Here is a 27,893-nt window from a genome sequence, read left to right as displayed (position 1 = left end):
AGAGCCGTACCTCGGAAGTCGAACAGAATCCGTTCTGGAAGTTTATTCGACTTCCAAAATGTTTGACTTCCAAAGTGTGGCTTCTGAGTAGCTGCAGGAAGTTCGGCTTCCAAAAGAACGTTCGAAAACCAGAACACTCACTCCTGGTTTTTGATTGTTCAGGAGCCGGAACGTTCGACTCCTAAGGCGTTTGGGAGCCGAGGTACAACTGTACTTGTTTGAGAGCAAAATTTCTGTAAATGTTGCAACATTTACTTACCAGGTGTTTCACATGCATTGCAAAAAGAGGCACAGAGCAGTTACAATAACTTTCAGAGCTACAAGATTTCAGTGAACCCTGCTACCTTTATGCTGTTGGCTTCAGAAGAGAGAAGTACCTTAATCATGTGAGGGGGTAGTTGTGGTCCAATAAACCCTGGCGCAGTCTGCTTATTGACCACCCGCTGATTGATAACAGGTCGAGGAGAAGACTGCCCAGGAGTGTGAACGGAATGAATGTGTTCGCCGCCATTTTTCATGTCATGGGACCTAACAAATAAAAGACATATTGATCCACATTTGTTGACTAAATTTCTTTCTTTCTTTCTTTGCACAAACCTATTTCTACCATGAAATTCTCCCTAGGGCTCCTATGACTTATTTGTCTCTCATGCTTTCAGTCCTAGTCGAACGTTCTAACCACTACACCACACTGCTATGGCTAGCAGCAGCTGTCAAACACCGTCGCAGACTTGCTACACAAGTTGTCCAAAGAACAGAAAAGGGAAGACAGATAACATGCTTTTGATGTATTTGCAAAACCGCTTTCACTCCTTACAAGGCAACACCCCATAATGACTGCAGAGGGATGTCAACCAATTTAGGTTACCCAACTGGCTAAACAGCAAATGCTGGTTGGTTTGTGTCTCTGCCTGAACCAGCTCCCCCAAAATCCGTGTGCCAGATGCCGAAGAGTCAGTGTGTGCAGAAGGGTATTTGTATCCAGTGACTAGAACTGTCTGGCTAACAGGCTTTAGGTTAAGCCAAGAGTGGGTAAACTTCAACTTTGTGGAAATCTTCCTTTTTTAACTAGAAACCCAATGTCTACCAACTGGAGCCAAGTACACAGTTGTGGACTTTAAGGTGGTTGAACCAGATGTATTAACACTGGCCAACAGAGTTACAGGAAGGCTTGGTGAAAAAGACAGCAGTTAGCACATGTGTTTCAGAGACAAGTAAGGCAGAAGAAACCAGCACATTTTTAAAAAGCCAGCACATTTTTGCTTGCTCCTGCTGCTGCTACAATCTTTGGTAGTCAGAAACCCTTGCCGATCTATGGCAAACCACCCAGAATTCTTCCAGTAGACAGACCTTCTTTCTGCTTGCCCCAATTTCAGCCCTTGAATTAGGAATAATTTCTCAAAAACCAAAAGGCTTTAGACATAACTAACAGTGATGCAGGCACAGCGCAAGGGAAATCAACTTGCATTTGGCATTACCTGATATAAAAAAGCACGTAGGCTTGTTGATTCAATACAGTCCTGATGTCACTGTTTGAGACGGTGGAGTCATTCATCTGGTACCACTGCCCGTTACTGGCCTGCAAAAAAGAAGAAGAAAACGTTATTGTCGTCTTTGCAGCTGGTTACAACATGGCAGTGTTTTTACGCAGTGCTTGAGCACACAGTGACATCTCAAGGTATTTTAGGATGATGTGATTATCTAGATCAGGAATGAGGGACTGGCGGCCTTCCAGATGTTGCTGGATATTTATTTATTTCATGAAATTTATATGCCCCTTGATCGTAAAACAAACAAACACACACCTCAAAACGGTTTACAGAAAAAAAGGCTACCTCTCCCATTACCCTCTGCCTGCAACTGATGGAAGTTAAGAGTCCAGGAAAATTTAATAATAATACTACTAATAATTTTATTATCTGTACCCCATCCATCAGACTGGGTTGCCCCAGCCACTCTGGGCAGCTTCCAACAAATATAGAAGCATAATAAAACATTTGGTAGACTAGGAGCTCAGTGCCCTCCCATCAGATGTCAAGGAAATAAACAACGATCTGACTTTTATAAGACATATGAAGTCAGCCCTGTACTGGGAACCTTTTAATGTTTGATGTCTCACCACAGTTTTATAATTGTTGGAAGTTGCCCAGAGTGGCTGGTGGGAACCCAGTCAGATGGGTGGCATATAAATAGTGTTATTTTGATGGACCTCTGCAACTTTCAATATCACTGGCAATACTATCTCCAGAAGTGACTTTCTAGGATGTGGCTGAAAGGAACCGATGAATGGTGGGCACTTCCTGGAAGTGCTGCTACAGACCTCCTAGGCCTGCCCCACATAGTTTTATTCTATCCCCTAGTAGCAGGATCCCATGTAACACGCATCCTAGAAACCTCTGCAGAGGAAGAGGCAGATGACCTTACTCCAGCTGAAGACCAGGAGGAACCAACAGTAGTTCAAGGGCAACCTAAGAGACACCTCATCTGTCTCCCCATTTTAAGTCCTGCCTTAATCACCAATTTCTCCAACACCAAACTTAGACCTCAGGAGCGAAGGTGGCAATAGAGCTAATGGGAAGTCCCAAAATCACCAGAGGAACATTCATCTGGTTGCCAAGAAAGCTCTATCACCAGGGCTCTATTTAGAAGGGTCCATGTGGGAGGAGGAAAAAGACGCCACTGCAAGCAGTGACACGGTAGAGATGGAGTTGGCAGTCTCTATGTCTTTTCTGGACATTTGCTTGGGTTAACAGCTCCCTTCCAAGATCATTAATCTCCTGCGCTCCCTAGCTCAGCTTCTGTGCCAGTTCTGACTCTGGTTCCATCCTCCCCACCGGGTGTGGCTCACACCCATTTGTGGTCTTTAACATCTACGTGAAATCGCTGGGAAGACATCATCCAGAGTTTTGGAATTTCCTGTCATCACAACACAGATGGCACACAGTTCTACATCTCCTTTCCATTAAAAACCCAGTGGGTCATGAAAGTCTTGGTGCCACAACTGAAAAGGCCGCCTTCTGCCAGGGTACCTGCCTACCATATCAGATGGTGGCAGGGCCAAAAGAAGTGCCTGCAAAATGGAACAAAGGTCCTGGGGAAAGTTCACACAGCTGAGGAGCAAGGGATTTAATTCCTGAGATATCATAGGAAGGTAGACCAAATTCTGAAGCAGTCCAGCCCATGTTGGCCAGCTAGTTCTCCCAAATTATTCCATCTCGCAAGCATGCTAGGTATCATGTCCAGCAGACATGATAGAAGCAGGAAGAAAAAATTGTGTTTGATGGCACTTTGAGATCAGAATTTTCAGAATGCCAAGTTGAAAGAGAAAGTAAAGTGGAAAAGTTAAAAGCTGACTAAGAGTTCATCAATCTCCTAAATATATTTTTTAAGGGACAGTAAATAGCATAAGTAGACTGCTTATAATATGCCAGGAAACCATAATCTCTCTTCTGCCCCCAAATAATGCATTCAAGTTTTGGCATCATTTCCGTCCAACTTTTTTGCTCCATGCATCCACATAATTTGTAAGAACTTGTAACAGGCATAATTGTTAACTGTACCCTATTATCAACATAAACAAAGCTGCTAAGTGCACCTAATATTACCATACACCATATCCACTGATGTCTCCCAGTGTGATGTACTTAATTTCACGCATCAAAATTCCAGCAGCAGTATACACTGAATAATTTATATTCATAATTTCTCACGCTTCTGAGCAAGGTAAGTGGTTGATTTCATATGCTCCAGATTCTAACATAGGGACAGGGAACTGGAAAGCACAAACATCAAGTGGATTTATGATATTTAGAAACAAAATGTCCCAATCTTAATTGAAAAATGGCACTCTTGGGACCAGGCAACAAGAGAAAGCCTGCCCTCCGGTGGAAGAAATGTGAAATAAGCGTGCCATATTGCTGTACTACTAGTAGTTAAATGTGGAGATGACGTAAAGTTTGGCAGGTTAGCAAAGGGAACGGGAGGAATTCCCACAGGATTCATGTTTTAGAGAAGGCTTCCTTTTGAGCAAGATCTATGCTAGAAGTCCGTAGCAGGGATGGGGAACCTGTGGCTGTCCAGATGTTGCTGGGTCCAGCTCCCATCAGTCTGGGATGATGGAAACTGCACTGCAGCAACATCTGGAGGGTCCATGGTATGTTCCTACTGAAAGGCATAGGAAGTGGGGTGCAGCAGTGCACATATGTCTTGGACTAGGGAGACCCAGGTTCAAATCCTCAGTCAGCCGTGACTGTCACTCTCTCTTAGCCCAGCCTACCTGCAAAATTCTTAGGAGAATACAATCACATATGTTGCTTTAAGCTCACTGGAGAAAAGGAAGAATTTACGTGCAACAAATAAAACAGGACGATTCTGAAGTTATCACAGTCCATACTGGCCATTTAGTCCCCCCAAATTATTCCACGTCACAAGGGCAGGGTCACATTTCTACAGGCACAAGACAGTAATGCTGGATAGGTCAAATCGCATCCTACCATTCTAAAGCCTGGACATTATTATGTTAATAAAACCCGTAAGATTTGTCCCAACTGTCTGAAATTTGGCGGAGAGGGTTATTTGTGTGTTAAGTGCCGCACGCTGCCCACATTTCAGACGGGTTCGGTGCAAAATGTTTGAGATGTAGCAGCTTAAAGAATTCACCATTTGAGACAAATCTGGCTTCTTCCATTCATTTCTGCCAGGTATAACATACCTTCAGAGTTCTTGTTTTTTGCCCCTTTAACCGAGTCCAAAAATTCGAGGGAATAGCAGAGGCCTTGCCCTTCCTGTTTTGATAAAAACCCATTGTGTATTTATCAGCTTACACAGTTTTAAAACCTCAGTACATTTTCCAGCAACAGCAGTAACTACAAGGAAGCCCATGCCTCTGTTCACATGCCCAGGTTGAGCCTCTTCCCTAAACAAAGATGGCCACCCTGCAGGGAGTTGGATTAGATGACCCCTTAGGGTCCCTTCCAACTCTATAATTCTATTCTATAACCACAAGGGGGGGGGAAGGCTGGTTGTGAACAAGTTTTTTTGTGTGCGTGGTGCCTGCAAGTGGCTATGCCTATAGTGACTACACCACTCAGGAGGGATCTTTATTGCTAAGAATTGAGTCCACCACATCACATATTGATGAGATACTCAAAGCATGTCACCATGCAGGAAATGACCGAAGTAGTAATCAGAAAAAAGGAAAATAACTAAAGGCTACGGACAGTTAAGCTAAAAACATGATCAAGTATAAAGGCAAGACATAGGCAGTTACACAGGATGAAACTGTTCAGGCTTATCACCACAAGAAACAAACATTATTTTTCATCCAAGATACTGCTGGATGCTATATTTCAATAGCTGAAATAAATGCATCCTGGGACTTGCAGCTGACAGCTAATTTTACTAACAAAACAGCATTTCAGACTGTTTTCGAACAATCTTACTTCAGAGGATTAGTATGAAGTTTCTAGTGTCTGGTATAAATCATCCTCTCCCCCCCCCCACCCCAAGAGTCTTGTACGATTTTGAAATTAGATTTTTTTGGCAGCACAAATAAATCTCTTGCGTTTATTCAGCTACTCAAACACCTTAACTGACAATACAACTGGTACATTAGAAAATAAGAAAATGAATTGTGGGGGAACAGATATCTTGATCATGTTTATTCTACCTAGAAATGTACATTTTAAAGCATGTCAGCATTTTAAATTTGAGTCCATTTTGCTAACTGAAGGGGGGGGGGAAGTTTTTACTTAGCTTAGTATTATTGCTAGACAGATAGCCTAGTGCCACCAGTCCAAAAAACCTACTGATTTTTCTTGCTACAGAAACTAGTCCTAGTTTCTCAACTTGCTAGTCCAAGAATTCCTAAACTCTGTTTAGGCTGGTACCACAGATTTTTGTAGATTAATTTTATACCCTGCTAACTGTATAATGTTGTTTATAAATTATTGCTTTTACTGACAAAGACAAGTCAAGGCAAAAGACAATGTGGCTGGTTTGGATTCTGTGTGCAAGCTGAATATATATACATATCAGGAGGAAGAGATCAGAGGCATCCATTTCTGATTGACTAACCACATCTACTTGTCAAGCTCAAATTCGGGGCATTTTTGTTTGAAGTCTACTTAGTTCAAACAAGCCAGGATCAAACCATGGGAGTTCTCCATGTCTGGTCATAACAGGTAGCTGTGGCTTAATACTAAACATAGAATCTTAAATTTAATCTCCTCTGGCGTGTGAAAGCAAGCCTTGCATATGAGCAGTTCATCACGGGTTGTCCTTCAGAAGCTGTTCAATCCCATCTTTCCTGACCACCGGCCATGCTGGCTGGGATCAATGGGAGTTAGAAGTCCAGCACCATCTGAAAGGCCACAGGTTCCTCATTCCTGGCTTAAGGAATCAGTTTTTCACACCGTGAGGAGGCTCACAGAAAAACAGCAATCTAGCAGTCAACAACTGTCAAATTAGAAATGGCTACCACCAAGTCGACCGAATGAACTCCAGAATAAGTGGATTTTATACGCTTTCCAGAAGAACAGTTCTAAACCCGCATCAAGGACAGATTCCACAGCCCTGTGGCCATGACAATTAAGGCCCAGCTCCACGTGGCTGATATGCAATGAAAATACAAGGGAGTAGGGTCTGGCCCACAGAAGCACATGCTGGGAAAGGTGGTCCCTCACTCCGTAGAATCTGACCTTCAACTGAACCAGGAACATGAAAACCAAGCGAAGCTGAAATTTGTGAGGAGGCTTTGGAATCTGGGCAGAGAAGAAGAAGAAGAAGAGTTTGGATTTGATATCCCGCCTTTCACTCCCCTTCAGGAGTCTCAAAGCGGCTAACATTCTCCTTTCCCTTCCTCCCCCACAACAAACACTCTGTGAGGTGAGTGGGGCTGAGAGACTTCAAAGAAGTGTGACTGGCCCAAGGTCAGTCTTGCAGAGGCAAGACTACTACAGAAAAACAATAAGAGATGACAACCAGCTTCAAGGCAAGGAACGAGCTAAGAAGAACACAACACAAGGATTTTCCTGTGTATCCAAGCAACAGACAGCTGCTTCTCTTTCCTGCTCAGAGAGAAAGCAATAGGATTATATACACAGTTACAGTGAACAGGGCCCTTTTCACCCAGCCACCATTCAATTACAATTAGTCCTTAACCTTGTATTGCTTCAACAACAGTCAAATTTTCTTATGCTACAGCTCAGGCTGAAAATCAATTATAGAGCAGTGGTGGCCAGACTTCCAAGGTTTAGCGACCTTGTTTAGTATTCTTGTTTCACTAGAATCTCAAGGTCCACAAATTGGAGCCAGGTGCGAAATAGAGGCTGGAGGCTGCAGTGGTAGAACCAGATGTAAAACGGTGGCGCTGAAAGTACAGCCAACTATCCGAATCACTGTGTACTCCATGAGCCACACAATGAATTAAAGAAACCAGGATCTACACTTGAGTTACTATGAATCAGGAATCCCAACACAAAACTAGAGCGGCAAACAATTTATATTTTATAGAAAAGCTTAAAAATAAACTTTTTAAAATGTGCATTTCTACCTGCTTGTGTTAACTGGGCAGGCTTCTCCAACCTGATGTGCTCTAGATGTTGTTGGACTGCAATTTAAATCATGCCTGACCAGTGGCCAGGCTTGTTGGGGCTGATGGGTGTGGTAGTTTAAAACAAACTATACTGCACTAGGCTGGGGAAGCCTGCTGCTGATAGTCAAGAGACCCTTGCTGACTCAAGCACAGAGAGATCTACCAGTACCTCCAAGACCCCCTTCTGCCACCCGATACAGAAGAATGTTCACTGCCCTGTGAACTCCATGTCTGCACACCAACTGCACATGGCAAACTGAATGCAGAGACTTGCAACTGCTGCTGCCCCCACCATCTCCAGCAGGTGACTGCCCGAGACAGAAGAGGTTGTGCAGCTTTCCCTTCATGTCTCAGGTGTCTGGCAGCGGGGTTTCCCAGTTGGAGACAGGGATGGAAGCAACAGGCAGGCAAGCGAGGAGACAAGAATGCCACGTGAGCAGCATTTGATATGCTGGCATGCCAGAGTCAGGTGTTGAGTGCAAAAAAAACTACGCTCCTTGTTCTCTTTGTACTGCCACAGCAGGATGCTTCTGAAGTTCTAGGATGAGACTGACTCCCAACAGTGCAGACAGAAATGTATTCTAAAGCATGATGGTCAAAGCGATCTGAATACACATAAGCTGTGTTTGTTATCAGGATGGACAACATGTGTCTAAAGTCATTACCATTCAAAGTAATGTCCGATTGTTTTCACCCAGACACCTTTCACCCCTGCGGCTCTGTTTGTTACCAGCCCAGCCCGGTAACTAACGCAGGGATCCGAAACCCTGACCTTCCCAGTGCTGTTGGGTCTCTAAGGGACAGCCTGCCCTCAACCTTTCTTGGAGAGATCCAGTACTGGGCTCCAGCCTGCCTGCAGCATCTTCTAGCCCACTTGAGCCTTGCCTACACTGAGCTGTATACATCTAAATCACTGCACACAAAACAACTTCTGCAAAACTTCTCCTCTCCGTCTACCCCCTGCACAACATCCCTAAATATTTTCCAGAGGGACTGGAGGAAGGGAGACTAGGGAAGTCCCATTTCCTACACACACACAATTTTTTAGGTGGATACAACCCACTGAAAAAAACACACAAGATGGTAGTGACACTAGGGAGCAACACAAATCACAACCTCCTGGCATCACAGAGATGCAGGGTGGAATCCCCCCCTCCATGCTTCATTTTACCACCAAAAATAAAATCTGTTTCATAAGTTCAATGTTAATAATGAACAGGTGCCAACTGTAAATAAATACTAGGAAAATAAATGCAAATAAATACTAGGCAAGCATCGCAGTCAAAGCGATTTAAATTTCCTCCTATTAAGTAAAGGTAAAATAAGCATGATAAATTAAGTCACATTCTAGGGAATCAGAACATTTTCTGATTCAAACTGGCCAGTAATTTGCACAGGAAAATTCCCCAACTCAAAAAATTTCCAGAAAACCTGAATACCTACTAAAGAAAACAACTTGACACCACCTCAAACACATGCTTAACTGTTTAGTGAACAACTTGCCCCTGGCTTGTATGATGACCTCAACATTATAGATTAATCAGCACTCTTGTATTGGTACCTTGACTCTACTGAAATTGTGTTGTCTTCTCTCTGTTTGTAATGTCGTGTTACGTTTGCATGAAAACTTTTAGTAAATACAAATATAAATCCAGAAAACCCACACCAATTATTTCCACCCCTCTCTTATTTCAGGGTGGCAGATTCACAGAGCTGCATCACAAACGTTTCTGAGAGCGGCTTCAGAGATCACGTGGAATTCTAAGTCACAGGCCTACTGAGCTTCACAGTCGTCTTGCATGAACAGAAACTATGCCCCCCCACACTTGTGGTTGGACATTGCAAGAGAAAATAAATAGTGGTGGAGAAACTTTCAAGGAAGTATGTCCTAGTTGTCTGCCGTTTGCTGAGCTTCTCATTCAAGAACTCCTAATAAACTTCCAAAGAACCCTAGAGTTCCCTGAAACATAGTGTGAAAACCACTACATTGAAAAACAGCCCTTTGCTTTTGCTAGGGGCCTTGCTTATGACATGGAAGAAAACATATTTTTTAGTTGCTGAAACCATCCCTGGCACTCTGTCCTGGTGCAATGAGCTCCTAACAGCCCAGCTAAAACAGATGCAAACAACTAAAGTTACAACATGCAAGTATTCTGCAGCAGTTGAGGGCTCCAGGAGGACTACTGAGATGTCTCTGTAGGAAGAGAACATGTTCTTCCTTTTATCTGCCTCCCCTACCTAGCTTAGCATGTGTTACCTTTGTGTTACACCTAAGATATTTTGCTGCTGAAGCAAAGGATGAAACTTGCCCCCAGTACCAAAGCTGACCACAGTGGCAATTGAATCTTACTAGCAATGGGATAGTAGTAACCTGAGGACAGCAGACTAGCTTAGGGGATACAGCTCTGCCCTCTAACTCCTCACTGCCATCTCCTTAATTCTGGCTTATGTGGTCTGACATGGGTCTACCTAATGGTAAGGCTGCCCCTGGTTTTATTCTTCTGAAAATGAATTGGGAAAGGTATACATGGGGGTATCACGTTTTATCCTTTCAACAAGTCTATGAGGCAGGTACATAGGAAAATAGGAAGCTGCCGTATACCAAGCCTTGATCTATCTACCTTGGTATTGTATACACTGATTGGCAGCAGCTCTCCAGGATTTCAGATGGGGAGGCTGAGAGAGAGAAATAGAGAGAGAGAGAAACAAAAACAGAAACAAAAACAAAAACAGAGAGAGAGAGAGAGAGAGAGAGAGAGAGAGAGAGAGAGAGAAAGAAAGAAAGAAAGAAAGAAAGAAAGAAAGAAAGAAAGAAAGAAAGAAAGAAAGAAATTGCCCGGGGCCAATCAGCAAGTGTCTCACAGCTGAGTGGAGATTTGAACCCAAGGCTTCACAGTCCATCGCCAACACATTGTCCCTCCACACTTACTTGCTGGGAGTCCTCTGGAGCTCTCGGCTCCACAAGCACTTTCTTTCCTTTGCAGCAAACTGTGATCCAGATTGCATAGGTAGGCTTGTCTTTGTCTTTTGGTCAGGGGGTTGGACTAGCTGGACTTTTGCTCCTTTACAACTCTATGGTGCTGTGAAATTAATGGGAGGTTTTTGGGTAGTGCTAAGACTCAGCAGTGCAGAAGAGAAGCCCCATCTAGAAAGCAACAACAATGGGCCTCTTTCAAAAGGACAAAAAAAAGAGGGATAAAGGACAACCTTTTTACGGGAAGGGACCAAAGGAGGATATATCACAAAAAGTGCCTGCTTGCAAACGCACTGAACAGAGACTTCAGTGCAAAGAAAAGGAAAAGAAATCCTTAAGTGGAAAATTTTTATTTTTAAAAAAACTGGCTGCATTAAAGGGAGAGGCAACAGAGTGGAGCCCCCTCCGTCAGCTGGACTGGGATCAGCTGCTGTTTAGTTCCTCCATTCCCAGAACTGTTTCCACCAGCAGCCAATCCACTAGGCTGAATCTGAGGGAGGAGGTGACTGCAAGGTTCCCTCCACTGCTAGCTGGTGCCTCCCTTCCCAGAATTCTCTCCTGCAGTGACAATTCCACATTACATAGTTTTACATAACCAGTGGCGGACAGTTAATTCCTCTTCCCTCCCCATTCCTTTTTCCTCTTGTATCGTGACTCTTATAAATAATATTTACCTTTATATAGCAGTAGTAATGTCCTGCATGACAGCTGAAACCAGTATGTACCAAAACAGCATACAATGCATAAATAATTGGCTCTCCATTTGGCTGGGACATATATGGCCGAATGTCCAAATACTCAGGGTATTTCACCTCCTAAACAGAAATGAAAGGGGGGGAAACACTTGCATTTTTCTCAATTCAGCAGAACAAGGTTTTGGTATGAACATAAAAAGCCCTATATATCTCAGGACCAAGTTACTTGGGAAACTGCCTTATCCCTTTTATACCTAGTAGTTCACTGTTTTCTGCAAAACAGTTTCTCTTTCAAGCTCCCAAGGTATCAGAAGCCTGATCTGTAGCAGGTTGGAGCTGGGCTTCTAACGTGGCCCCCTCTGATCTGTGGGGCAATATTCCTGTCAGGATACAACAGGTGTCCACTATCTTTGCTGAAGGCAACTTTTGTTTCTAAAAATTTGGACGAAAAGATGTACACCTATATGTACATTCTGTGTTGCTTTTAAACCTATACTCTGCTGTTCCTGTGCTATATCATAATTAGTAGGATATAAAACCATTTTTATATCGTCCTTCACAATATTTGCTTCCAGGCTGCAGAATGCATTTTAACATGTGTCAATATTTATATCTGGGGTATAAAATCCAATCCAGTTGTAGCGCTGTGTTACCTTTGTAATTTTGCCACCACTGAAATTTGCGAACCGTTTCAAGGACAAGGTAAGTACGTTTGAAGCCCGATGTATTGTAAACCTCTTTGATGCAGGAACCATTTTTTTACACCTAAAACATAAGCAGAGGACATCCAGTTCAGCTTTCGAGGCTGTTTTCATTTGGTGTTATCCCATTTCCCTAAGTTCAAACAACTGCCTGCCCTATTTGAACTAGTATATGCAGGCTCAGATTTTCATAAATAAATTATGTCCATTCACAACAGCAGATTCAAGAAGGTTGCTCTTTGGGGCAAAGAGAAAATAAAATGCCCCTGCCATTTCCCGCCTCCCATATGCCCTTTGATCCAGGCCAATGTCAAAGGTCAGCGTGGCTGGACACTTGGACAGGGGGCCCATACCACAGCAGGGGCCCACTGACGAAAGCCCCCAGGCTCCTGTCCTCTTCTTCACTGCCAGCTGCTTGTCACCTGCTGTGGGCCAGAGGGGACAAGCAAGGAAACAACAGTGGCGAGAAGGAAAGGTGCCAATGTTTGCTTATTCATTAGCCCTGCCTTGCAACCAACCGTGATGCAGATGAGCAGCAATGCCTCTCAACAACAGCAGAAAGAACCATGGGCTTCTGAAAACCTGGAGCCAGCGCTGCTCTTATTTTTTATTCATTCAACTTATATCCCACCCTTACCTCCCCAAAGGAGCCCAGGGCAGCAACGACATAAATTCTGGAAACATTTTAAAAAGCATTATGAAAAACAGTTTAAGATATTTTCTCCTCCAATGGTTTCAGGGTTGCCAGGAACAGTATTTTTTAGCTGCTCTTCTAATGCCCCGTTTACTTGTTTCTGAGAATGGGGAGGAGAAAATGCAACTTCCAGTTGTCCTCAATGAATTTGGATAGCTTTTAATACGCAAGCAAGTGTCAAAATAAAGCTTGCTACACCACAGATCACTAAATATCAGTGATAAATAATTTAGCAAATGCCATTTTGCCTTGCAGTTGCACATTAAATGAAAGCCAAACTTTTTTTTAAAACCATGTAAGATTCATATGACAAATTGGTATTTTATTACAGAGAAACGTTAAATTTATTTCTTCTTACTTGCTACATTTATAGGCATTTTCACCATCCAGCTGTTCTGGCTTGACAAACTGCTCCAGAGCTTTGTTAACACTTTGAGCTGACTAGAAAAAGAGGAAGAGGAGAACTGAAGTGAGCGTCGCAAATAAAAATAAAACTATTCCAAGTTAACTCTAGTTCATGGCAGAATCTTCCAACTACCGAATGCTTTAAATCAGTGAATTAGGCACTCCAAAGTCATCTCTATCTATCATCCCCCAAACTACAAACATTGTAAAATCATTTCCATGGTTTTAAACGACGGCATAAAACCATTTTTGCAGGGGGCATGCCACCTAAATACTTCTTGAAGTACTTATTGAAGAAAATTCTTCTTCAAACAATAAAAAATTAAATTATCCAAGGGGACCTGCAAAAAAACTGCAGAGTGCTCCTGTCCATTCTCCCAGTTTTCTGTTTCCCCTCCCGCAACAGTCAGTCGGCATTCCACAGCCAATAAGCATGCTCAGTCCTCACTGAGCTCTTTCTGAGTTCCTCCCCCCTTCAAGACTTTTGGACTCCTCCAAACCTTGGGGTTCCCCCAAAACAGCTCCATCTTGTGCGTGCATGGTTTCATTTTTGCTTCGTAAGCAAAGCTCACGCTAGAACACTGGAAATGGAGAGAATGCTGGAACTCATGGCCGCAGGGAATGCTGATGGCCACTAACATACGCGGAGGAAAGACCTGTCAATGTCTGTTAATTACAACAGCTATATGGAACCCTCCATGTTGAGAGGGAGGTGATGCCCCTGATTGCCAGTTGCTGGCAGGGAAGGCAACAAGAGGCTGCCTTCTTGCATTCATGCCATGCCTGTGGATTTCCTGGAACAATCTGGTTGGTCATTGTGGGAAGCAGGATGCTAAACTACTTGGCCCTTTTGGTCTAATGAAGTAGGTCTCGTGTTACAGGAAAACATTTACTTTTCATGCACACAATGACAAAGACAGTTTTTGCAGTACAAGCCTTCATTGTGGGGATTGATGGGGACTCTCAGGCCTGGGGCCAAATGTGGCCCTCCAAGTATTTAAGTCTGGCCCACGGGACTCTCACGTGCTCACCTCAAGTGCTTTTGTCTGGCTGGAATGTGCTCTTGAGCTGTGATAATGGGTTGTCTCCAATTAAGCTCTACTTAGAGTAGACCCGCAGAAATTAAGCCCTCTGTTAGCTGTGTCCATGGGCGTAGCCAAGGGGGAGGGGCAAGGGGGCAACTTCCTCCTAAATCAATACAAATCTGAGGTTCTGCCCCCCTAACAAAAATCCTGGCTACGTCCATTACTTTTAACGGGTCTACTCTGAGTAGGACTAGCGCTGGCTACAACCCAATGCTTCTTGCTTGCTTAGATGGAGGATGAAGAGCTGTGTGGGCAGAAACTGCTGACTATTGCTACAACATAATCTGTTGTGCAAAGGTAAGTGTCACATAGCTGCCTGATCCAATTTTTGCCTCTGGTCCCAACCCATCACTTGCATGTGGCTCCCAGAAAGCTGTACATGAAGGAATGTGGCCCCTGGGCTGTAAAAAGTCCCCCCCCAGCTTTACTGAAATAGAATGGAACTAACCCCATTGGCAGCTTTCTTATATTTTGGAGTAGAAAAGCACATTCCTAATCTAACCAAGCTGCATTGCTGTTGGAGAATTAAACAAAGCCTTTTCTTTTTGCAAATTAGCATACCTTTATCTCCAATGTAATATCTAGGTATGGATCAAAAGTATCTGAAACTCCTTTGCAGTTCATACATTTTACTGAAACGGGAAAAAAGAAGTTTAGGATAATATACAGAGATCGAAGCCAGAATTCAACAGCACTCAGACAAGTCTGAATGTCAACAATACGCTACAATCTTGGTCTTTTAGGAACCTACCTCTAGATCTTAGGTATCCTCCAAATATTTGATGAATGAATGTGGTAGCTTGGGTATGTCTGTCCAATCTAAAAACAAATCACAGAAGTAGATAATTTAGGTCAAAAGAGATTTCACAAACACAATAATAGTTCCGGGGGTGGGGGTGTATTACTCCAGCTACAACTTACTTGTTGCTACCATTCAGACATGCTTTCTGCATAGCATCAACGGTGTACCGTAGAAATTCGTGTGCATCTTCCTGATTGCCAAAACGGAAATGCTTTGCTATTCCTAATATGCAAAGAAAGAAGTTACACTGAATATATCACATAAACTAAAGGTGGCAAAACGTTTTGGCCCAGCAGACCAGATCTTTACCTCCCCACACCCAGCAGGTCAACTTTAACAGGTGGGTGGAACCACCCATCTGATGTCAGCTAATGAACAAAGTTCAATCCTGCTTTCCCCAGGCAATGGCTGTGTGGGGCTGTCAATCAAGCCACGTCTCTACCAGCCCACATCTGACATCACATATGACATCAGGTGTGGGCATGGTTTTGGAAAACGGCCTGGTGGGCCAAATTTGGTATGTGGGCTGACAGTCCCCCACCCAGATATAAAAGTCAGGCTTACACAACCTGCAACTTACCAAACTGAACCATCAGGGGCACAACGTCCCTCCTGTTTTTGTTGCCTGCCTAAGACGGCAAAACTAGGAAAGTTGGTAGGCTACAATCTATGGCTTTACGCTGTGGTGGGCTTTGTGGTTTACATGTCATGCAGACGCTATGTAGTCTAAAGCATACTAGATGTCAAAGAAGATAAATGCTTACGTCTAAGATCATTTATGACAGGCATAGGCTTGATGACATTGCCGGAGTTTGAAAGCGCCTGGGTGATGTGACCTTGCATGGTGCACATCATGCAAAATCCTTGTTCGTGACCTGAAAAGGAAGGGGGGCAGGGGAGAAATACCCATCCTGTATTATAAAACAAGCAATTGGACAAACCTTTTTGCAGCTCACAAAAAGCAGTCAGTCCAACAAAACGTTGCTTCAAGGATAAGTCATTGCAATTGCTTCAAGGGGCAAAATTATTTACAACCAAGGGGAAAAGGGATGGATGCATATTATATGCAATTATCTCCAAAACAAGCAATAGACACCACTCTCAACATCTAACAAATTCTGAGCAGCTTTAGTAAGCAAAGCAATTCTATATGCTATGTGTGAGGCCTAACAAAAATGGGCTGGTTCTCACCCACCTGCCTTCATTCATACCTATAATTTGAGCAGCACTTACAGCTCAGGATAGAAAAAACACAGGGGTGTATACTCAGAGTAGATCTACTACAATTAAAAGGCACGACTAACTTAGGTTCCATAGGAACTGCTTTACACTGCTTTTAGCTTAATAGACCATGTTCTTAAGAAGCCTACCATATTTAGAATCATAGAATATTGTCCACATTTTTCGAGAAAGTGTGACAAACGTTAAAATATACTCACATGTTTTGGAGTGTTCATGGGAAAGCATGTAGTTGGCAAGAGGTGGGGTGTAGGTCAGACACTGCAGTGCAGAGTTGAGGAAGCATGTGTTGCCAAGGTTTTGGAGACCGGCTCCAACTCTGTGTGTTTTTTGCCATTTCAAGCATATCTTCTCTGCCGGAAAGAGGACCTTCTGCGGGGCAGTAATGCCGTCACCAACAGCGGCTGAAGACCAAAGACACATTTTAAATATACTGAAGCGATTTAAGATTTTGACAGAATGATTACTCAAAGATAGAATTTTAAAATTCAGAACAAAGGATAATGATGTTTGGGAAGCTCCAGCTAAAAGGTGGCCCAGGGTATGTGTGGAACCACTTTTAAATAAGTAATTTACAATGGTAAAGATAAATAAAAACCCATTTTAATCACCTTCCTGATCTGAACACTCTATCTTTTTAGTGTTAAAAATGCTAACCATTGAAGAAATCTTAGGTGATTAATAGTATATTTTGTTCTATTGATATACTGGGTATGCGTATCACAGGTTTTTCTCTTTTTTTAACATTTCTATTCCACCTTTCCTCCAAGGAGCTCAAGGTGGTGTACATGGTTCTCTTCCTCCCCATTTTACCCTGACAACTCTGTGAGGTAGGCTAGGCCGAGAGTGACTGACTGATCCAAGGCTACCCAGAGAGCTTAACAGCTGAATGGGGATTTGAACTCTGGTCTCCTAGTCCAACACTCTGACCACTACTTCACAGCAGCGCCACAAAAGAAAAGTAGCATTTTCTGTGTTTATATAGAATGTGCATGTGTATCTTAGCAGGCAGCTTCTTAGAAGAGGCACCCTCTTCTTTCCTACACAGGAAATAATGCCTCTCAATATTATGCTTGCCAGTTTCAGGTTTTTTAAAAAACGAATATTGAAAAACACTTACGATGCATAAAAATATTCTTAATCATCTTCTTAATCAATACCATTTTTAACGTGCTTAATGGTTCATCCCAACTGCTAAATGTGCCTTGTTTATAGTTACCAAGGTAACTGTGGCATAACTACTGCAATAGGAGAACATGGCTTTCTCCTTTGGCTCTCGCCACAGGTGGAACAAATTTTCAAAAATTAAGGTTGCACGAGTTGCACAATAGGCTTAAGAACGTAAGAAGAGACTGCTAAAACATGCCAGTGGCCCATCTAGTCCAACACCCGATTCTCACAATGGCCAACCAGATGCCTCTTCTGGGAAGCCTGAGTGCAATAGCCATCTCCCCGTCCTGCAGTTTCCAGAAACTGGTATTCAGGTGTATACTGCTTCTGACAATGGAAGTAGCTTGCAAATCCAAGTGTTCTGGTTGCTATGTTTTACTGCTTAGTGTTGGTTTTAATTATTATGCATTGTATTTTTCTCTTGTTTGTAATCAGACCAAGGAATGTTTATTGATGGGTGAGCATATGAATTTCATAAACAAAATAAAATCGTAAGAAGCTTCGCTGTGTGTTTTCTTTTCTCTCTCTTTGTTAATAGAGCAGCTTTACTTACACAGATCCTTCTGAGCTGAGGGCTTGGATTTTTCAGGTACTGATGAATTAGAGTACACTGCAGCTCCTGGCACTGGCCCCAAAGATATTTTGTGTTTTGGAGCTTCTAAAGAAGAAGACACAGCACCCCATCCTGCAGAGCCCGAGTCCATTTCTCCAGAAGCTGGTGCCACGGAGCTGAAAGGCTGTTTCTCAGAAGCCGAAGGCTTTGAGGACTCAGACGTCTTGTCAACTATGGTCATTGTTCATCTCTGTAAAACCGAGAGAGAGAAACATATCGTGGATGCACGGCAAAAGGAGTAGAAATCTTGATTCACTTTCTAAGTAGACAACACACAGTTCTTTTTATACATGACGGAAACTCAATCAAAGAAACATGAACCCCTCTAACAAAAGAAATGTACTGGTTCTTTGGCCATAGCACAATGTTCCCAAGTAGCACCCACCCACATAATCTCTCTTGAGACAGTCGCTCGGTGTCTCGGAGTGGCCACACTGGGCCAGTCAGGCTGCCCCAAGAGGTTCTTCTCCAGCTCCCCCAACCTCTCTGGCAAATAGACAAATCCATTGTGATGACCACAACCTAGGTTTAAGGTGCCATTTGGCACCTAGCTTATATATTTGAGTTTCTAACACTGCTGCAAGGTCAGAAATGATGACTCACTTGGTTTTTCAAGGAAGCTGCTTGCAACTCAGTAGGTGTCCTGCATAAAGTGACAAGGTGCTTCAGCATCTGTGCATTGTTTTCAGAGAACACTAAGGCTTCCATGTAGGTGACAGATTGCAAGATTCAGTATGGCCTAAGGCATGTGTGAGTATCAGCAGCACATTGGAAAAGAAAAAAAATCCCACCTTGCCAGACTGGATTGACCCTAATCAAGCACTTAAGAACCACAAGCCCCTCTTTTTGCCATGCCTGTTTTCATAACACGTTAAATAACTGATGTTATTTTTTATAAACAAGTTGCATACAACTAAGTACCGTATTTTTCGCTCTATAAGACGCACCAGACCACAAGACGCACCTAGTTTTTGGAGGAGGAAAACATGGAAAAAAATATTCTGAATCTCAGAAGCCAGAACAGCAAGAGGGATCGCTGCACAGTGAAAGCAGCAATCCCTCTTGCTGTTCTGGCTTCTGGGATAGCTGCACAGCCTGCATTCGCTCCATAAGACGCACACACATTTCCCCTTACTTGCCACTGCACATGACATTGTGTGGCATGGCAGTTTCTTTTGGATTAATGCTCCCCCCCCCAGGCAATAAAAGTATTCCAGTTCCCTAAATGGCTGCTTCAATCTCTAGATATAGGGGGTAAAGGGAGGAGGAAGAGCTAGCTTAGTTGCAACATCCTTGGCCAACCCTGGCTCATGGTGGATGGTGGGCCAAACAGCACCATCCGTCTACTTGATGATGCTGACGTTCACAGGGCTCTCTCTGTGTTAATATTAGTCTCAGAATTAGTTATGTCTCATATCAGCCTACCAATTGAGCCTGACCATGGCAACGTGCTGCAGCCTGCATTATCCCAGTTCCCAACTTGAAAAGACGGTGCTGCATTGCAGGAGATGCCAAATTTATGGCTCTCCCAATTCCTTCTGGCGTTAACATCAAAAGAGGGTATGGTCACACAGCTACCCTAGCATTGCATATCCTCATTTAAATAAACACATAAACGCTGCACTAGAGCTGCTGCCATCCATACGATATTTTCTGTCTTGAAGGCTGAAAAGTGGGGAGTGTACACACAGCTGCAATAGTGCTATAGCAGCTCTGATTGTGACACTGTCTTTCGGCTGTAAAAGGCTAAAATAAAGAGTAGTGCTACACTACTCCAGGCAGAGGAAACCAATTGCAGCATGTGCTAGTTTAGCTTGCAATTCAACTGCTGGCATGCACAATTTCTTCGTGTGCTAAGAGAATGACACATGCAAGGCTGGACCAAAGGCAATATTACAGTAACGCAGTCAGTAATGTCCCACCAGTGCATATCATTTTGAGTTTGGGAGGGAAGCAGAGAGAGGGAGGATCCAGCAGGCAGGAAGAGCCCATGTTAGTGAAAGGAACTGCTGGAGAGGGCTAACTGTAGCATGTACTATATTAACTCCCTACTGTATTTTGAAACCAGAGAGATCTAAAGCAAATCTAATCTCTCTGGGTGTCTAGATCAACACAAAGCCCAGAGATTGGCTTGACAGTAACTGAGAACTGAAGGTTACTGGAAGTGTTTCACACATATGAGGTTACATAAAGTAAATCTAACAGCTTTCATTGCTCTGTTAAACGACACATTCTCAGAGCTCCATATTAAATCTGGCTTCCTTTTGGAATTAGAGGGCTCAGGTTACCAAAATTGCCCAATAATGTAGCAGAAACATACTGAGAAGCACATCTCTGTGCCAACACTAAACATGCTTAAGTATTTACTCATTTCCTGCATGTGTCTGTTCGTTCTTAATGGGAATAGCAATGAAAGAAGAGCACATCCGAAGCGCAATTCTCTTCCCCCTATTAACTAGGAAAAGGTACAATGTGAAGGGGCGCGGGGAGGAAGGGGCAGAAGGTCAAGGAGCCCTCGATGTACAAATAAGTCAATAACACAATTGCTGAGCAGGAGTTCACTTGCAAGTCATCTGAGAGAATTGTTTATAGAAGAGAATGAACACAGCAGCCAAAATTCATTTGGAAGATAGTAAACTACAGTCCAAGTGCATCATTCCGGAGGCGACTGGAGCAAACCTAGTAATAAGAGACAACTCCAAAACTGTCAACTGCTCAGATAAGATTATCCGACAACAAACACAGATGCGAATCCAGACAAAGAGTACGTTCCCTTAAGCAGCGGGGTGGGGCAGGAAAAAAAAAAAAGAGGTTTATCATCTTTTCTCCTCTAAGAAACAAGGATGTTTCACCACCACTTGGGAAATGTAACAATAATGAAAAAAGGCAAAGAGGAAATTGTCACAAAAGTAAAGAGTGAAAAGTAATTCTACAGCACAGTCGCTGTGATTCACTATTTACACAAGCACTTTCTTGTTAAAATGGCATGGCTCTCAATACTGTTGCCAACAACACATTAAGAGAAAATATTTATGACTCCTAATAAGCCACAGAATGTGGCGTGTGCCTAAATGGTACCCAACCAGCGACTAGTGTTGTGTAACTTCCACTGATTTCAATCGGGTGGGACCTGCAAGTCTTACACAATCCTACGTGACTGGATGGTGAGTTACTTCACGTGGGCATACTTACTGGGAAGTAGGCCTTACTAAATTCAGTGAGACTTGCTCCCAAGACAACAGACCTAAGATCAGCTTTCATGGGAGAGGTCTCTGATCTGACTTAACAAGCCATACTGCACTGCTCCCAGTTCACTGCTCCTTGGGAGCAGCAAACCAACCAAGCAGTGGGCAGGCAGCTTATGACACATGCTGTGTCTCCCCAATCTCAGCCTATACAACACTGACCCAGGTAGTCACCGGTCAAGGCACTGACCAGACCTGCTTAACTTCAGCAAAGGTCCTGCATCATGTGCCCTCAGACAATGCCCTGGGACTAGTCTAATCACCTGCTTCATAGCAGGACTCTCAGCTTCTGTAGGTCAATCTACCCAACGTAGAATACAATACAAAGAACAGGAAGATGGTTGCATAGCAGTTAGCTCCTGATGACTCAAAGCAAATAAGACAAATGGCATGCACTATACAGCAATGACAAACCTAGACAGCATCTTAAAAAGCAGAGACATCACCTTGCCAACAAAGGTCCGTATAAGCTATGGTTTTCCCAGTAGTGATGTATGCAAGTGAGAGCTGGACCATAAAGAAGGCTGATCGCCGAAGAATTGATGCTTTTGAATTATGGTGCTGGAGGAGACTCTTGAGAGCCCCATGGACTGCAAGAAGATCAAACCTATCCATTCTTAAGGAAATCAGCCCTGGGTGCTCACTGGAAGGACAGATTGTGAAGCTGAGGCTCCAATACTTTGGCCACCTCATGAGAAGAGAAGACTCCCTGGAAAAGACCCTGATGTTGGGAAAGATGGAGGGCACAAGGAGAAGGGGACGACAGAGGACGAGATGGTTGGATAGTGTTCTTGAAGCTACCAGCATGAGTTTGACTAAACTGCGGGAGGCAGTGGAAGACAGAAGTGCCTGGCGTGCTCTGGTCCATGGGGTCACGAAGAGTCAGACACGACTAAACAACAACAACAATAGCAGCAGAGAAAATACATATACAGTGGTACCTCTGGTTAAGTACTTAATTCGTTCCGGAGGTCCGTTCTTAACCTGAAACTGTTCTTAACCTGAAGCACCACTTTAGCTAATCGGGCCTCCTGCTGCCGCCGCACCACCAGAACACAATTTCTGTTCTCATCCTGAAGCAAAGTTCTTAACCCGAGGTACTATTTCTGGGTTAGTGGAGTCTGTAACCTGAAGCGTATGTAACCTGAAGTGTTTGTAACCTGAGGTACCACTGTAACACAAAGTACACAACAAACAAACACACAAACTCAGGGTCACTGGTCAGCCTGACCTACGCATAGGAGTTTGCCTTCCAGATCTCCAAACTGCGCCCCAGTTCCATATTGCGGTTATATCCGTGTAAGAAAATTGTCAGTGTGTGTGAATGGTGTTTCAGATGGGAGACTGAGCGGTTTGTGAAAGTGCAAGATTCTAATCACTGGTATTCTGAAGCAATCTGCAAGTCAAAGACTGCCTGAATTAAAAGCACCACATGAAAATGTGAATTGACCTTCAACAGTTGCTATAAACCATGGTTAGGCAAACTAAGACCCGGGGGCTGTTTCCAGCCCAATCACCTTCTAAATCTGGCCCACGGATGGTCCGGCAATCAGTGTGTTTTTACATGAGTAAAATGTGTGCTTTTATTTAAAACGCATCTCCGGGTTATTTGTGGGGCATAGGAATTCATCCCCCCCCCACAAAAAATATAGTCCAGCCCCCACAAGGTCTGAGGGACAGTAGACCGGCCCCCTGCTGAAAAAGTTTGCTGACCCCTGCTATAAACATTGAACAAAACAATTAATACTACAGGGGTAGGAAACCTGGAACCCTTTTGATGTGGTTGGATGCCAATTCCCATCAGCCTCAGTCAATGGGTAATGGTCAGGGATTAAGGGACGTGTAGTCCAGCACTTCTGGAGGGCACAGGGTCCCCATTCCTGTAACAAAACTGACCAATCTGAGAAAATTGCAGGGGGCAACATTTATGCTTTTTAACAAGTTCAATAAATTGCAATGCATCAAGTGTTTAGAATTTATTTCCTGATAATTTATGGCGGATACAGACTGGGGGAGGGGGTTATTTGTTTTTGTTTTTATTGTGTATTTTATGTTTTTTATCTTGTATTTTTATGTTGAAACTGCCCTGATATTTACAGAGGAAGGGTGGTACACAATTAACAACAACAACAACAATAATGGGAAATTATATTTTAGAATAGCATAGCAGGTGGATGGATAGATGGCTCAGCTCAGCTATAAACTTCAGTAACATTTAGCAACAGGTAACTGCCCAATTTTCAGTCTGTTTGAAGAAATGTTGCACACCACATTTACAAGGGCACACCTTGCCATAAAATCAAATACCTTAATTGGAAACATCAGGTCTCTCATTAAAAAGCTGTAATTATTTTAAGAACACCGACCATTAAGAATGTAAAGTCCCAGCAATTACCCCAAGTAGTTCCATTTTGTTTTACTTTTTTTGGATTCAGAACCTCTCTGCACAAGCCCTGTCTCCCCCCCACTGGCCGCCATTTCTGTTCTCAATTATTTATTCTCCCCAGCTTCTTGTTTCCTTTCCCCCACAATTGTCGACCTTGTGCCTAAATCTTTCAATTTAATTTCACTATGGTCTTTTACAACAAAGTTAACTGGTTCTTCTAACATATTCCATTCTGAAAGAAGCAATTTACTTGCAAAGAGGCAGCTCTGTGTGTTTTAAAGGTGCCTTCAAGATACATTTGTGTTTGCAATTTTATACTTACAAAGCATCGTTTATGCCAGGAGAGCCTAAAGTAGTATGTTTCCAGCTACTGAGGCTATAAAATGGGTTTTTAGTAGGGGGCGTGGTAGTCAGTACACACAGAAGGTAGAATATCTGTAAAATGTCTATCTCCCCTATCCCTGGAAATTAATATTACTGAAGGTAGAAGCATTTGATACATTCCTCCCTGGGGAAGGTGGATTTTGCAAGGAACAGAAGAGGCATATTGATACTTTCCCTCCCAGCTCTACTACACAGGAATCTATTGTGCTGCTGCTATAATATCATTCATGCCAAATACAGAGCAACGCGGCCCTGATGTCAACATGTCACACAGCCAGCGTGCATACAGAAAATGTCCATGCGGGAAACAAGATTCGCCGCCCTTGTTCAAACCCAGCAACAGCTGCTGCAACATGTCTAATCAGATGTGGCAAAAGGATGAACTGGACTGAAAAGGTGGACACGTAAACTATGGACCTAAAAGATGCAAAAGGACCTGGGTGTCTGTTAATTCCCATCCCCACCACATCAAAGCCCGATTTCCAGACACAGGGGGAAGAATGAGAAGACGGGAAAGTACAGGAATCACTCATTTGAGAAGTAGTGTCCATGGCAACCAAGCAAAGGAAGTAATACTATATAGAGAATGACAGGAGACTTTCAAACCCACCCACCCCTTCAGCAGCAAGGGGGAGGGGCATGAGCAGGGGCACCAGAAGGAAATGGCAAAGTGAAGACAATCTTACAAATCAGAGGGAAATAAGGGGCACCCACAGAAATTTTTCCAAGGGAGAGGAATAAACATATATACATAATTGAAAGGTGGAAGCAGGCAAGTTTCTCACAAAACAAATGAGAATATCTCTGGTTCTACAAATATTTTATTTATTATTTGGAGCATTTGTATCCTTGCTCTTCAACCAAAAAGGCCTTCAGAGTGATTTGCATACAATCAAAACAAGACAGTCCCTACCTACCTCTCATTTTTAAAAAACAAACAAACCCCACAACAACCCGCATGATGCACAAGGAGAAAGGAACAGGCAGGCAGAGGAAAATAAAATAAAAACTCAGGCACCGATTTCTAAAGAGTTGTTTCTGTAATGACCAGCTGGCACAAGTCTGGGCCAGGAGGTGCCTTATGTCCCCAGATGACAGCTGAGGGGAGAGGGAGGCCTGATGGAGCTGACCTGTCACAGAAGCTGATGAAGCTCTCAAACTGCTGGAAGGGCTGCCATTCTTTTTTCTATATGAAAGCTGACAATCTGGGGCTCATGGTCTGTTGTGTGGGGACTGCCCCCCTCTACCCGATGTGGACAGCCAAGGTGGGGGGAAAAAGACAATGTAGGCTACTCACAAACTGGGAAGGAAATGGGAGAAAAAGCAGTATATATTGGACCAAGAAAAGAGGGAATTCTGTAACTGCCTCCCCCCAAAAAAACTGGGAGGCCAGAGGAAGCAAGGCCCCTGCTCCACACTAAAGCTCAAGTCCTTCCTAGAGGTGGAGTTAGACCATGGGTAGGCAAACTAAGGCCTGGGGGCCAGATCCGGCCCAATCGCCTTCTAAATTCGACCTGCGGATGGTCCAGGAATCAGTGTGTTTCTACATGAGTAGAATGTGCCCTTTTATTTAAAATGCATCTCTGGGTTATTTGTGGGGCATAGGAATTTGTTCATCCCCCCCCCAATATAGTCCGGCCCCCCACAAGGTCTGAGGGATAGTGGACTGGCCCCCTGCTGAAAAAGTTTGCTGACCCCTGAGTTAGACAAATACGATGCACACACAAAAACAGAGAATGGAAGAGTGGGGCAAACTATTCAAAAGCCCTCTGACAACCATATGCACAGAGAGAAGTGCGCACACACAAAGAATTGGATGTATAAATACCCATACTCCTCTGCCAACCAAAATGACTATATATGTATATGCAATACACACACATGCACACACTAATACTCTAAAAGCCAAATGTACACACATCTCTCTGTATGTACATAACACCAGTGGTGTGAAACGCACGCTTTGCAAACCTCAACTATATATAAAATGTGCATATATGCATACACACACTTGCCAGTATACAGACACACACTGAAAGAAAACCAACTTTATGCGGACGCCTGTGTGTATATGACACCAGAAATATTTGTGCATGCACACCAGGATAAATATGCACGTATACGGGTAACAGTAGTACACAGACATAAAACACAAGTGCATATACACACCTCTTTCCCTCCAAACCACCCAACTGCCTTCCCTTCCCTCTCACTCCCCCCCAAATCATATAAGCAGCAAAGCGGGGTTGAAGGGGGGGGGGAAAGCATTTCACAAGCTCCCCCCAATTCTCCCCCAGCCATAGAAAACAAGCCCACGCACGTATCACAGAGCCCATCCCCCGCGTATCTCCAACGCCCCAAACCTCGGGCCCCATAAAGCCTCCACCCCCAGCCCCCACTAGCACTGTGTGAGCGCGGGGGCGGCGTTTGCAAGAGGAACGGGGGTTGCTGGGGGGGTCGAGGCGGGGTGGGGGGGTCGGAGGTCACCCCGGGGCAGAGATGGCTGAGGAGCGGGGGGGTCGTGAGAGAAAGAGAGAGAAAGAGGGGAGGCAAATGGCAGTGGGCGGGGCGGGGCCAGGACACGCATGGGCCTAGTGGGGAGGCGGGAAGGGAAGCGCCGGGAGAAAAAGCGACGGGCGGAGGAGGCGGCGGCTGAGGAGGCGAGGAGGGGGCGCTCCCGCAGCAGCAGGGGGGCGGGAACGGGCCGCGCCAAGCAGCCCCGGCCCGGGGAGGCGGCCTAGCCCGGCGCGGCTCCCCAGCGCAGCCCACCCGGCCCCTCGCCCACCCTCTCCCGCTTTCCCCCCTCACGCTCCCGCGGTCCCCCCTCAGCCTTCCCCGCTTCAGTTACCTGGGACGGCGCTGCCGGCTCCCCTTTCGCCTCAGCCCGGCCGCTCCGCCTCCCTCCCCTCCTGCTCCTGCTTTGCCCGCGTCGGGGAACAATGACGTGCCCCGCTCCGCCCAGCCTCTTGCATCCGGGGCCCCGGCGAAGGCCGGCGCGGCTCTGGGTCACACAGGGACCAGCGCCGCCCCTGCGGCTTCGACAGGGGGCCGGCAGGGGGCGCTGCGCTCGCCGGCGTCTGTTTTAAAAAAGAGATGGAGGGCGGGGCAGGGGCTCGGCGGAACTGCGGGTTTAGGGGCGGTCGGCAAAGAGGCAGGAGGAGGCGGCCCCGCCGCCGCTACTGCGGCGAGGGGCGGTCTCGAAAGTGCGAGCCGCGAGTGGAACGCAGACTCGGAGTTCGGTTGCGGCTGCTGTTTAACGGGGGGTTTGGGTTGTTTGTTTTCGCGCAGACCGGCGGTTTTGCGCACGCCTTGCTGGGAGGCAAGCCCCGCTGATCTCACTGGGGCTTCCTTGCAGCCTTAACGGTGCAGCCCTAACCATGGCCGCACATTTAAAGCAACACGTGGCTTTCCCCCCAAAGAATCCCTGGGAATTGTAGTTGAGAGATGTTAGGAGACAGCCTATCCCCCTCAGTTTGGAATTCCCAGCGCCCTTAAACTACAACTCCCAGGGTTCATTGGGGGAAGGTATGTCTGTTAAAGGGACACAGGTGGTGCTGTGGGTTAAACCACAGAGCCTAGGGCTTGCCGATCAGAAGGTCAGCGGTTCGAATCACCGCAGCAGGGTGAGCTCCCGTTGCTCGGTCCCTGCTCCTGCCAACCTAGCAGTTCAAAAGCACGTCAGAGTGCAAGTAGATAAATAGGTACCACTCCTGCGGGAAGGTAAACAGCATTTCCGTGCACTGATCTGGTTTACCAGAAGCGGCTTAGTCATGCTGGCCACATGACCTGGAAGCTGTCTGTGGACAAACGCCGGCTTCCTGGCCTATACAGCGAGATGAGTGCTGCAACCCTAGAGTCGTCTGCGGCTGGACCTAATGGTCAGGGTCCCTTTACCTTTATGTCTGT

General features: G+C 44.7%; 1 protein-coding gene across 1 annotated transcript in view; it reads right to left on the bottom strand.

The window, feature by feature from the left end:
• Positions 1-27,179, bottom strand: part of USP42 (ubiquitin specific peptidase 42) — a 37,247-nt gene extending 10,068 nt beyond the window's left edge. Inside the window, exons 1-12 of the mRNA XM_083584907.1 lie at positions 26,836-27,179; positions 17,913-18,162; positions 16,390-16,593; positions 15,715-15,825; positions 15,070-15,172; positions 14,900-14,967; positions 14,710-14,780; positions 13,017-13,099; positions 11,917-12,028; positions 11,243-11,383; positions 1,479-1,579; positions 378-528 (exon numbers count right to left, since the gene is read on the bottom strand). Of these exons, the coding sequence (XP_083441033.1) occupies positions 378-528; positions 1,479-1,579; positions 11,243-11,383; positions 11,917-12,028; positions 13,017-13,099; positions 14,710-14,780; positions 14,900-14,967; positions 15,070-15,172; positions 15,715-15,825; positions 16,390-16,593; positions 17,913-18,153 (1,386 nt within the window). The 5' untranslated portion in view covers positions 18,154-18,162; positions 26,836-27,179. The remainder of the gene's footprint in view (positions 1-377; positions 529-1,478; positions 1,580-11,242; positions 11,384-11,916; positions 12,029-13,016; positions 13,100-14,709; positions 14,781-14,899; positions 14,968-15,069; positions 15,173-15,714; positions 15,826-16,389; positions 16,594-17,912; positions 18,163-26,835) is intronic.
• Positions 27,180-27,893: the final 714 nt, after the last annotated feature.

Source organism: Podarcis filfolensis (genome assembly GCF_964270895.1).
Source record: "Podarcis filfolensis genome assembly, chromosome: 14".
NCBI lineage: Eukaryota > Metazoa > Chordata > Lepidosauria > Squamata > Lacertidae > Podarcis > Podarcis filfolensis.
The sequence above is the reverse complement of the archived record's forward strand: the minus strand, read 5'-3'. Positions and strand labels throughout refer to the sequence as shown.